Below are 12,558 nucleotides of genomic sequence, written 5' to 3'. Positions count from 1 at the left end.
GTTTCAGCTTCCCCAACACTATTATCACTGACTTGGGTTCAAATTTCACGGCCAACCAATTCTGGGAATTCTATGATAACTCATCCATCGAGGTCAAATATATTTCGGTGGCTCACCCAAGGGCAAATGGGCAAGTCGAGCGGGCGAATGGCTTGATCATTGACGGCCTCAAGAAGAGACTTTACGATGCCAACAACAAAAAGGGCGGGAAGTGGATTCACGAGTTGCCACACGTCGTCTGGGGGCTCAGGACTCAACCTTCAAAAGCCACAGGGCAGACCCCGTTCTTTCTTGTCTACGGTTCCGAGGCGATCCTCCCAGCAGATATCATGTGGAAATCCCTAAGGGTCGAGATGTATAAAGAAGGCGAGGCGGACGAAGCACGACAGCTGGAGTTGGATTCTGTCGAAGAGGCTCGCTGCTCTGCTCTCGTTCAGTCAGCCCGTTACCTACAGGGAATCCGGCGATATGATGATCGCAACATTAAGGAAAGGTCGTTTAGCATTGGCGACCTCGTCCTTCGTCGCGTTCAGGACGAGTCGGGTTTGCACAAGCTTAATTCAAGATGGGAGGGACCGTTCATCGTCAAGAGGGTTACAAGTCCAGGATCTTATCGACTTCAACACCCCGACGGTCAGGATGTACCCAATTCATGGAATATCCAGCACCTGCGACGGTTCTACCCCTAAGCAGATTCGTCTCCATTTTCTGTAAGTGTCAAGGACAAGTTTTACTTTTCCGGGTTGATTTGGCGGCTTTGTGCCACACAACCCGAAATGTATATTCTTGAACATAACGGTGGCGGCTTTGGCCACGCTCAAATTTTATACAAAATCGACTACTTGCTAGCGGCACATGGGTCGTCGCGATGCTAATCGTGTTCTTTCAAACTGGTTAGGCCCGTCTGGCTCGGGTTCTATCTAACTTGTTTAAACACGTCCGCATGATTGGCTACTCCTGCGGTGGTTACACCCCAGGGTAGTTTTTGTCTGTTTGCCATGGGCATCCTAGTCGTCGCGCCACAGACCGCGCATTCTGGGCACGAGTGGATCCCTTCGGCTGGATCTTATCTAGCTCGCCCGATGAGCTCACGTGAAGGGCTAAATCGACTACTCTCTGAGTCGTTGCACCCAGAGGTAGCATGTTCCCACTACAGAGCAGACGGAGCTCCTACAACTTCGTACAAGGCTACAAGAGAACAAAGGTAGTTCCTTATATTACAAAGTCATGTACACTAACGGTTCAACCTTGGACCATGTCTCCCACAATTTTTTCAGCCACCGGCCAGACCTCTAGCAAATACTCGCGGAAGTTTTTGTCAGTGCACTCAGCAGCTGCACCCTCCGCGAGTACTTCTAACTGAGCCTTTGGCCAGAAGGACTTCACAAGGCCTAAAGCATGACCCACGTATGATGTGGTCGCCTCGGTGACATAGTTGAGGATCTTTTGCGGTGCCCCGGGATGTCGATCCAGTAGTGGTGGCCCACCTTCAGCGCCGTCTTCCCGAGGGTCCACCATCTCTACGAGTTCCTGGGCCGCCATCTTCAAATCATCAAGTTCCTTCTAGCGCTGCTCTTTCTCCTCGCCCAAAGTCTTGATCTGCTGGAGGCAGTCGACGAGTTGCTTCTCCGTGTCGGCCATCACCTTCCGCAGACCCTCGACTTCATCTGCGCGGCGATACAGCATGTTCTTCAAATCAGTAAGCAATCCCTCTTTATAACTTAAGAGTTGTTTAAGTTCTGCATGATGAGCAGGTTTCAGACCATAAAGTTATCGACTACGGGTACGATTTCGAGAGTCGAATTCAACGTACCTTGATGGGTTTTCCGCTGCTCCTTGAGTCGGCTTTGGAGCTCGATGATAGTCTGCTCGAAGCCGGCTCGCTCCTGCATCAGCTCGTCGATACGCCTGGTGGACTCTTCCAGCTTCATTGAAGTTTTTTTGGTTCATGTCCTACATGTTCCTGGGCGTCAAGCGACTTAAGCATACAGTTACCAGCGGTTTAGACAAGATTTACCAGAGCAAACGAGTCGATCGCCTTGATCATTTGGCGCAGGCGGCTCAGATCATCCCCTGGGAGGTGCATCTCTTGGCGTATATCAGTGTTCTCCCCTCCAGGGGTGGGCAACCCGGTTGCCTCGCACGAAGCACCCGCACCCTCTAAGGCTGACGGCTGCGGGGTCTCTGCAAAGGACAAGTGTTAATATAGCAACGATTGCGGCAGAAGGCAGTGGGATCATTTACCTGCAACGTCGATGGGTACGGCAGTGGCGGCCTCGACTTGCTCATTGCCAGGGGCTTCGGGTTCCGCGTATTGGAGCTCGGGCAGTGGCGAGTCAAGCATGATTACATCTGCCCTCCCTGCTGGCTCCAGCGCGTTGGGTTGCTCAGGTGAAAGCTCGGGGGCTGGTGGAGCCAACTCGAGTTCTGGCGCTACCGCAGCGGTCGACCTGCTTAAGACAACAGCACAACACTTTTATTGTGATTTCATCGCATGGCCAAGGGCAGGGTCCAGGGCGTCACTTACACTCGGGATCAGATCATCGTTGGTTTTTTCCACACCAGCTTTAAGGGTTTCTTCACCATTGTACTCGTGGCCAGTGGTGCAGGCGCGCAAGTCGATGAGGCTGGCAGCACTGGCGTGGCGATGGCCGCGGCATCCACTGATGGTGACAGGGCCGCTTCAGTCGAGGGCGCGAGTGGCCCCGATGCAGGGCCCGCTACGGCAATCGTTACGTCCTCGGCACGGGACGGTGCCGGTTTCACCCCATCGGCTTCTGTGGGTCTGGCCTCTAGTGCGTCATTCCCGGTGAGGGGCGTTTCGGCTACCCTCTGGCGCTGGGGGCTGGGCAAAGAAGACGATGGACTGCAAAGCAGAGTTGTTATCAATATTTCAATGAAACAACTCGACACTTTATAGTTTGACAGATACTTACCCGGCGAGGTCAGTGGTGCTGGCTTTGCGTTTCCGCATCTCCCGGCGCCGCCGGGGAACTAGAGGTGCGTCGTCAGATAACTCCACGGATGATCCGGAGGAGTTGTTTGCTTGCACCCCCTCCCCAGTTGCCTGGCTGCCCGCGGTTGATTCGTTGCCAGCAATTTTTTCCTTCTGTGCTTTGGCTGCGGCGCTGGGCAGCGTATGGTAAGGCCGGGGAAGATCGGGTTGTGGTGGGTAACTCCGATACAACGCTGTTGAATCCTGTGTTAAGACAATCAGTTAGTTTTGACTCTTCAGATCGAGGGAAGAAGTCGAGAAGTCGAACACTTACTGCTGGTGGTCGATTCTGGGCTGTAAATCCCGCTGGAACATACGGGACGGCATCCACATCTAGCAGAATTCGCTTGACGCGAACAAGTGCAGCATCGTCCCCAAGCTCTTCTGCGCACATACGGGATGGGTCTTCAGTACCCATGTACTCGAATCCTAAGGTATGGCGCTACTGAATGGGTTGAACTCGGCGTTTGAAAAATGATAACATCACTGATGCCTCGGTCACCCCCATCTCTTTGTGTGCGGCAATCAACTCGAGCAGCTCTTTTACTTGGTCCATCTCGGCTTCAATGGGCTCCAATGTCCATTCGCCACGCTGAACAGGGGGCCTGCCGGACCGCACAGGGAGTTAGGGGGCATGGTTCGCAATGTAGAACCAGTGTTGTTTCCACCCGGGGACATTTGAAGGAAATTTGTACGATATATATTTGTCACTAGCGTGTTGCCTAAGCTGGATACCAGCGCCCCAGAAGGATTTTTTGAGGTGGGCTGGGGCTTCACGCGGAAAAGATAGCGGAAAAGAGCCCAATGGGGCTCAATTCCGAGGAAGGCTTCGCAGAAATGGATGAAAATGGAGATATGGCAGATCGAGTTGGGGTTGAGATGTTGCAGCTCAATCCCATAGAAGAAGAGAAGGCCACGGAAGAATGAACAAGTGGGGAGGGCAAATCCCCGTTCAGAAAAAGAGCAGAAAGAAACGATCTCATTGACGCTTTCCATGGGAAATGGATCGCGAAAGGGAAGGCGCCAATTGATGAGATCCCTCTCCTGAAGCAGACCTCCCAACACTATTTGCTAGATTATGGCGAGAACACTTACTAATTGACCATTCGCCGGTTGCTGCTTGCGCTTCTTTCAAGTCCTTCTGGTCGGTCTTTTTCGGCGCCATTTCAACTCTTTTCAGCCACGAGTTGTTCGCACAGCGCTCAGGGGCTATGGTGGCGGGCTCGAAGATTTTCGACTACGCTGGGCGGCGGAAGGGCTCAGGCAGGTCAAACTCTAATTAGGGTTTTGTTTTTCTCTAGTGGCGGCGTCAGATCTGAAGGCATAGGAAAAACCCTAACTGACCGCGGGGTTAAATAACCAGCGTTCAGGCAGTGGTTTACTGTGTGAAAGATGAAGCGTCGCGCAATGGGGTTAATTGGATACAGGCAGTTTTTTGGCAAATTTTTTGGGCCGTTACTTGATTCACCATTTTTTCTGGGTTAGTTGTCCCGAAAAAAGAGGTTTTTTGGGTTTCGAGTCTAATTTCTGCTAATTGCCTCCTCTTAGACTTTATTTTTTCAAAAGGAACATTTTTGCCACGATCTTTGGGATCCTTTTTTCCAAAAAAAATTTGGATTCAAGGCTCGGGGGCTGTGAGACACGTGGCATCGACTACCTATTTTTTGAAAGTACTCGAAGGATAAGAAGGAAAGATTCAAGACTAGTTTGACCCTCAGCTTGATTCTTTGATTCAACCTAAGCCTCGGAGGCTACTCCATATGGAGTGCGATTATTCATCGCACCCCATATAAAAGAAAGAATTCGGGGCATGAGCACCTCATAGCTTCGATGCAGTCAGAAGAGTACTCGAAGAAAAATTTCAAGACGGAGCTTCGAAAGAAGTCTAAGACTGCTTCAGAAGTACTCGAAGAGCCTGCAGCACCCAGCTACGAAGAGCTCGGGGGCTTGTCAGACCCGGGGCCACGGGGCTGTGTACGTCAAGGAGTCCGTATTGGGCTAAGGGATAGGACATGTCCTGTACCTTGTTTATGTTGTATTCTACCCGCATGCGGAGTAGAACTAGTCGATACAGAAGGAAACTACTCGAGTTGTACTTGAGTACGATTTCTAAGTTAGTATCAGACTAGGATTCATGTAACCCTGTCCTCCCGGATATATAAGGGTGGGCAGGGACCCCCTCAAAACTAAGATCACCAGATCAACATCAAGGCAATACAAACCATCATACAGGACGTAGGGCATTACGCATATTGCAGCCTGAACCTGTCTAAATCTTGTGTTGTCTGCACCTTCGAGTTCCTGATCTCGACGCATCCCAACCCAAAACTTACCACCTTGGGTATACCCCTCGGTGGGCAGCCGGATAAAACCCGACAGCCCCGGACCCCCTGGGAAGTCCGGGTCCGCGGGGGCTACCCGAGAGCCTGCCTGCTCTCCTCGGTGTGCGGAGGCACCGGACCTCTCAAAGCTCGGGGAAGGTCCGGAGACCGTGGTCCCAGCTGTCAGGCCCGGGCCCTATGCCACGTCACCCAGAGGGCGAGGGGGAGATTACGGATTGTAGACGCCAAGGGTCTGGACACCCTAACAGGAGATACCCCTGTCTGTATGTACCGACAGGAACATTTGTGGTGCGGCTAAGTCACTCTAAGAGATAAATGATTATTAGTGCCTTTCCTACGGGAGAGGGGGACCTGATTTACCTAAATGGGTTTGGGAGAAATCTGGCCGTTTCTCGGTGAAATCAATGTACTCTCACATGTTTGACAACGAAACTGAAAAGAAAAATAAGAAAATCTAGGGCAAAAATCCCACAATCAAAATTTTTGTGAATTTTTATGTGGTTGGTAGAACAAAACGCTATCTTAATGAAAGATAACTTGCTTAGAAGAAACTGGAATGGGGATGGGAAATGCTGTTTCTGTGCACAGACGGTGCAACATATGTTCTTTGCATGCACAATGGCGAGATACATTTGGAGTCTGGTGGCCATGGTCGTTGGCGTCGACTGTGGACCAGTCTCCTGGGAATCCTTCTGGATTTGGGTTGAAATGTTTATGCCGCGGGTTGTTAAGTTCCATATGGTTGAAATGTTGGGCCATTTGGCGTGCGAGAAATAACACCTGCTTTGAACAAAAGTTTGTTAAGATCTCATACAGAGATCGTTCGCCTTGCTTCATCTTTTCTCTCTTTCTGGGCAGAGCTTCAAACTGAGGAGGAGGAGAAGGCTTTGGAGGAGGGGGCCGAAGCCCTCAAATCGGCTGCCGCTACACTTACACCCCAGGTCGCCGAGTGACGGGAGCGCTGGGATGGTGCTGCTCCAGTAATCACCACGTTTTGGCTATATGACGGTTCCCTGCTTTGGTTTTCTGCTGGAGTTTCGGTGGTCTTGTGCGTCTGCTAGCTGCGTGTGGCGCTTCTCTCTAATCGTCGCTACTAACGGGCTGTTTGGTTTCATAACCAACATGACATAAGTTGCCATAACTTTTCTTACCACACTTGTCTAAAGTTAGTCGCTCGAATTCTTCGCCATACTTTACTATGCCTAATAGCATCTTGCCATACTTTTACAAGTCATTGACAAGTGGGACCAAAATCTTACCACAACTGTGGTTGCGCAGCAAACAGATACCTAAGTTGATCAAACCTGCCCAATTTTAGACGTGGCAGACTGTAGCAAGTTAGGTAGGAAACCAAACAGCCCCTAAGTTTTGCTTATCTTTTGCACGCTTTGATGGGCGTTTCATATTGGAACTTGTAATAAGTTGTTAAATCTGAAACCTGGTACTCTCGAACCTATGTAATTTCGTTACGAGAAGTAATAAAAACAGGGCTATGCCCGTGGTGGAAAAAAAGAAATAATTTGCTCCAGTTCTCCTCCGAGCAAAATAGAGACTACCTAAAACTCCTATGTCTGAAACTCTGAATGGTTAGAAGATTTGTTGTAATTCTTTTCATTTTTTTCCCTCGAAGAACGCACCTTCAGCCCACCTAATCTTTCGGCCCACTGAATGAATCGTCGGTGAACCGAGTCGGCTACTTTCGTATCAACCCGCCGCCTCCGGGCGCAAGAAACCTGCCGCCGGGCCCAGCCACTCCGCAGACGGCTACCCGAGCTGACAATCTCCCTCACGGCCTCGTCGCGAACCCCCTTACCGATCGCTGCCTGCCTCGCGCGCAGCCGCGGAAGATGTCGATGCAGTCGCGAGCCAGTCTACGGTATGGTGAGGCAAGCACTTATTCCGCCCACAAAAAAATATAATTATAAAATCCGTGCTGATCAAACTAGTTCAAACTTAATCAAATTTATAAGTAAATAAGATTAGCGCTTATGTCTTCAAATAAATTTATTGTAAATATATGTTCTACAACTAATCTAATGATACTTATTTTGTATCATGAATGTTATTATTTTTTATATAATTTTAATCAGAGTTTAAATTATTTAACTTATCGAAAAGAGAGAATTGCATTCTCTCGTGAACGGAGAGTAACCCAGCAGGACTGTAGGAATAGCCCAGATCCAGGCATCCAGCCTTTGACCATCCAAGAGGCCCAGACCCGAGAGCACCTGCCAAAGCAGGCACGAGTGGTGTCAGGGGCGAGGCCCCGCGGCTTCACTGCTAGGGGGCAGTTGTCTCGTTGTCAGGTGTGTTCGTTTTCTACCCTCTAAATTTTAGATCCATCACATCAAAGAGAATCTTGTTATTTAGAAGTATTAAATAAAGTCTAATTATAAAATTTTTTGCACAGATGGATGCTAATTCACGAGACAAATTTAATGAGCCTAATTAATCCATAATTTGCCACAGTGATGCTACAGTAATCATCCGCTAATCATGGACTAATATACCTCATTAGATTCGTCTCGCGAATTAGCCTTGGGGTTCTGCAATTAGTTTTGTAATTAGACTTTATTTAATACTTCTAAATGACAAGATTCTTTTTGATGTGACCCCTCTAAACTTTAGGCCCCAGAAAACGAACACACCCTCAGTACCGGTTCATCTTGAGATGAAGTTGATCGTGTTAGGCATTGGGGATCGGCTACCGCACGGTTAGATCGGAAGAACTTGTGTGGTTCTAAAACAATCCGAGAAACAGAGAGAGAGGAAGGGGCACGGGGTTATACCTTCGTGCCCTTGGGTCACAGGCGATGCAGACGTCCCCGCCATGGTCGGGCGGCGCTGGTGCTTGCGGTGGCAGAGGTTCGGGTCGCGGGCGCGGGCACGGGTCGAGGCGAAGGCGTGGACGGTGGCCGGCGGTGGAGCTTCCCGCCGCTACTGCGCTCAATCTAGATCGGCTAGGGTTACGGTGTCGGTGGGGTGGCGGCGGCGGCGATCCTCGTGTCACGTGCCACTGGCCCCCACCTATCCTTTTATAGCGCACCGCGACGGGGACCCACCAGTTAGGAACGAGCTGGGGCGCCCCGATCAGGGCGCGGGGTGAGGAGGCCCATCGGGCCCGGGAGATCAAACTAACAGATCGATGCTATTCCGGCAATGGTGCTTATCAAGACTCTCGAGCGTACATAGTTTGAGAATTTGAGAACTAGAAGCTGCCCCCAAAGTGATTGGCACGAGAGAAGGCACCATGCAGTACCTGTACAATCAGGTGAATCCTGAAAGTTTCCATCGCTTCCGGTGAGCAGGGGACTGTCCTGAGCACAACTAGCTTCCATCACGGCGATAAAAACCCGAAGCCTGAGTATGTTCATTCAGAAAGAAAAAGAGAGAACCGGAGCCTGAAAATTGCTCTCTCTTGAATCAGATAGCTCGTCGCCTTGAGGTCCTGCCGCCGCGAGACCTGACAAGCCCCGCCCATCCACGAACAACTCACGCTTCCAGAACCGTCCCGATCGCGGTCGCGGCGGCGAACAGCGACCAACGTCCGCGCCAGGAGGAAGAACAAGAAAAAATATCCAACGCGTACCAAAAGTATCCCACCCATCCACCACGAGGACGCTTGTGGACGAGGGGGGGAATCCCGCCGCCGGCCTCCCATTGGCCGGGCGGGTGCCAGCTCGGCGCCGCGTGGCGACCCCCACCCCCGCACCCCTATCCCGTTATCGCCACCGCCTCCGGCCCCCGAATAAGATCCCGCCGCGCCTCGCTCTCTCATCTTCTTCTTCCCCCCCGCCCAACAAGTGAGGAACCCGCAGGCCGCAGCCAAATCCCCACCCGTTCCGCGACGACCTCTTGCCTTCGCCGGTCGACCATGGCGCTCCAGGCGGCGACGTCCTTCCTCCCCTCGGCCCTCTCCGCGCGCAAGGAGGTGAGCTGCGGGCGCATTCTCCCTCCCCTCGGCCCTCTTTCTTCGTGCGTTTCCCCGGCGAGCGTTCCAGTCGCGGTTGCGGGTGAACGAATTGTTGCGTGTTCCGTTGGTACTGACTGCGGTTGCAATGCTGGTGCGGCGTGCAGGGGTCGGTAAAGGACTCGGCGTTCTTGGGTGTTCGTCTCGCGGATGGCCTCAAGCTGGATACCAGCGCTCTGGGCCAGCGCACCAAGGTACAAGTTCCGGGCTGCTTCTGCTGCTCTTTTATCCGTTCTCTAGTCCCTCTGTTTCCGTGAGCTTCAATTCAACTCCCCTCGACGGGAATGTGCTCAGCTACTAGTTACTGCTCGTCTGTGCCCATTGTTAGTGAGGCCACATCCGCTTAATTCACTGGTCTATGCCTGTCAAGGTAGATTGCCGTTGCCCGTAATGGCCACTGAAAGAAACTGGTAATCTTTGAACTGATAACCGGGCAGTACTCTATTGCTGTCTCCGTCTCTCCGAGTCCAACTGTTCGATTGCTACTGTTCGATTGACTAGATGCAGAAGAGTTGTGTAACTGTCACCTTGCCACTTCTGTTCAAATTTGAAATTCAGAAGAGCTGTCTAATTATCACCAATTCACAACTATTCTTGTGAGCGATGGAATTTGGTGCAGGTTTTGCTACTCAATTCATCGTGCATTTCTGTCAGTTGTATCCAACTGAGTCCCCTATATGATATTGATGCCTGCAACTGAAATGCGCACACAACACCTGCAGAGGGTGAGCACGTCGGTGGCCATCCGCGCGCAGGCGGCGGCGGTGTCCTCCCCGTCGGTGACTCCCGCGTCGCCGTCGGGCAAGAAGACCCTCCGCAAGGGCACGGCGATCATCACCGGCGCGTCCTCGGGTCTCGGCCTGGCCACGGCGAAGGCCCTGGCGGAGACCGGCAAGTGGCACGTCATCATGGCGTGCCGCGACTTCCTCAAGGCGTCGCGCGCGGCCAAGGCCGCGGGCATGGACAAGGACAGCTACACCATCGTGCACCTGGACCTGGCGTCCCTGGACAGCGTCCGCCAGTTCGTGAAGAACGTGCGGCAGCTGGAGATGCCCATCGACGTGGTGGTCTGCAACGCTGCCGTGTACCAGCCCACCGCCAAGGAGCCGTCCTACACCGCCGACGGCTTCGAGATGAGCGTCGGCGTCAACCACCTCGGCCACTACCTCCTCGCCCGCGAGCTCCTCAGCGACCTCCAGTCCTCCGACTACCCCTCCAAGCGCCTCATCATCGTCGGCTCCATCACCGGTACGTGACGATCCTCCGGCCACGATGGCGGCGAACATTTTCTTGGATGCCTGTCAGCAGATACTGATAACTGAACCAAGCTGCGAATTGGATGGTCGTCGAGCAGGGAACACGAACACGCTGGCCGGGAACGTGCCGCCGAAGGCGAACCTGGGCGACCTGCGCGGGCTCGCCGGCGGCCTGAACGGCGTGGGCAGCTCGGTGATGATCGACGGCGGGGAGTTCGACGGCGCCAAGGCGTACAAGGACAGCAAGGTGTGCAACATGCTGACGATGCAGGAGTTCCACCGGCGGTACCACGAGGAGACGGGCGTGACCTTCGCGTCGCTCTACCCGGGGTGCATCGCCACCACGGGGCTGTTCCGGGAGCACATCCCGCTGTTCCGGCTGCTGTTCCCGCCGTTCCAGAAGTACATCACCAAGGGGTACGTCTCCGAGGAGGAGGCCGGGAAGCGGCTGGCGCAGGTGGTGAGCGACCCCAGCCTCACCAAGTCCGGCGTCTACTGGAGCTGGAACAAGAACTCAGCGTCCTTCGAGAACCAGCTCTCCGAGGAGGCCAGCGACGCCGACAAGGCCAAGAAGCTCTGGGAGATCAGCGAGAAGCTCGTCGGCTTGGCCTGATCGATGTGTGTGCATCACCATGGCCGGCGCCGGCAGCCGGCGACAGTTTTTTCTTCCCCATAGGACACGTTCGCTAGTTGATCTCAGACAATGTGGTGAGCCCGTGCCAAGAGCTAGTGCCATGAGCACAAGTGTGTACACGTGTACAATATTTGCTACTGCACCGTGATGGTTTTTGCAGTGGACTGTAACTCTAGCCTTTTGCACTGCTTTTGTAATTTTTAAGAGGTTATTATTGGGCTGCCAAAATCAAATCAGCAATTGCCTTTCAGCAACTTCAGATTTTTTTTCTTTGTTGGGGACATGAGTCATGACACGTCTTCTGTTCCTTCGAGTTCTTGAGGAATTTCTTACCCAGCAAATCATTTTTTTTCAAATGCTCCAAGCACGGTACGAAGGGTCGAACGTTCCAAGCATCCCCTTCAATTTATTTTTCCCATGCACGGGGGTAAACTAATTCACCGCATTCCTCGTGGTAAAAAAAATAATTCAGTACACGTGCATACAGAGTAATTGAAGGCGCAGTATAGTACTAGTACGCCGATCAAAATGGGTAATTACCTAGGGTCTAGGGTCTATTTGACTGAACTTCAGTCTCTGTCGCATCGGATGTATGGATACTAATTAGAAGTACTGAATATTGATTAATTATAAAATTAATTGAATCCACGAGATGAATTTATTAAGTCTAATTAGTCCATGAATTGATAATATTGTACTACAGTAAACATATGCTAATGATGGATTAATTATGTGTCTTGGGAATGGCCCGGCCCATGCAGTAAATGACCCGCATGTAAGGGTCCGATAGCCTATTTATGAATATTGTACCCACCAGGCGGTTGGGGGCAAATTGTCACCTCTCTCTCCTCCTATGTATAAATGACCCAAGGGGTCAAAAGGGGGGAAGTGACTTAACCACCCTTGACTTGCTCTCTTGGCATTGGATCTTCATCTCTCATATGTACCTTTGGAGTTCTCTTCCTCTCTCCCTCTCGACTGCTTGGCGGAGTCACATCCCCAACATTAGGCTTAATAGATTCATCTCGTGAATTAGCCTTCATTTATGCAATTGGTTTTGTAATTAGTCTATATTTAATACTCCTAATTGGTATCAAACATCTGATATGACGGGATTAAAGTTTAGTTATCCGAATTCAAACAGGCCCCCAGATTCCTGAAGGGGAAGGCTCAAACCAGCAAACAAAGATAGAAAAGAGTCGGTTTTCCTTCCGTTCATAGGTTTTCACCCTTCAGTCTCAGTGGAATTTCTTGAGGCGCATTGGTTTGACCCTTTGGCGATGATTCCGAATTGTTTTTACCCTTCGTCGTTGACTCAGGATTGAAGTTGACCCCTTCGGAATTAATTTTTCACCCTTCAT

At 51.6% G+C, this 12,558-nt stretch overlaps 1 protein-coding gene across 1 annotated transcript; it reads left to right on the top strand.

Annotated features, from left to right (window-relative positions):
• Positions 1-9,107: 9,107 nt before the first annotated feature.
• Positions 9,108-11,451, top strand: LOC112876459 (protochlorophyllide reductase B, chloroplastic). The gene is made up of 4 exons (XM_025940581.1): positions 9,108-9,268; positions 9,415-9,501; positions 10,030-10,555; positions 10,662-11,451. Exons 1-4 carry the CDS (start codon positions 9,212-9,214, stop codon positions 11,174-11,176), a joined length of 1,185 nt encoding a protein of 394 aa, XP_025796366.1. The 5' UTR covers positions 9,108-9,211; the 3' UTR covers positions 11,177-11,451.
• The last annotated feature ends 1,107 nt before the right edge of the window (positions 11,452-12,558 follow it).

The sequence above is a fragment of the Panicum hallii genome, chromosome 9 (genome assembly GCF_002211085.1).
Source record: "Panicum hallii strain FIL2 chromosome 9, PHallii_v3.1, whole genome shotgun sequence".
Lineage (NCBI taxonomy): Eukaryota > Viridiplantae > Streptophyta > Magnoliopsida > Poales > Poaceae > Panicum > Panicum hallii.
The sequence above is the reverse complement of the archived record's forward strand: the minus strand, read 5'-3'. Positions and strand labels throughout refer to the sequence as shown.

What these genes read in the sequence shown, in the direction of transcription:
- LOC112876459 (XM_025940581.1), top strand. Translation starts at nt 9,212, where the DNA reads ATGGCGCTCCAGGCGGCGACGTCCTTCCTCCCCTCGGCCCTCTCCGCG. An exon ending in CCCTCTCCGCGCGCAAGGAG is followed by an intron (nt 9,269 to 9,414) that starts GTGAGCTGCGGG and finishes TGCGGCGTGCAG; the next exon opens with GGGTCGGTAAAGGACTCGGC. An exon ending in CTCTGGGCCAGCGCACCAAG is followed by an intron (nt 9,502 to 10,029) that starts GTACAAGTTCCG and finishes CAACACCTGCAG; the next exon opens with AGGGTGAGCACGTCGGTGGC.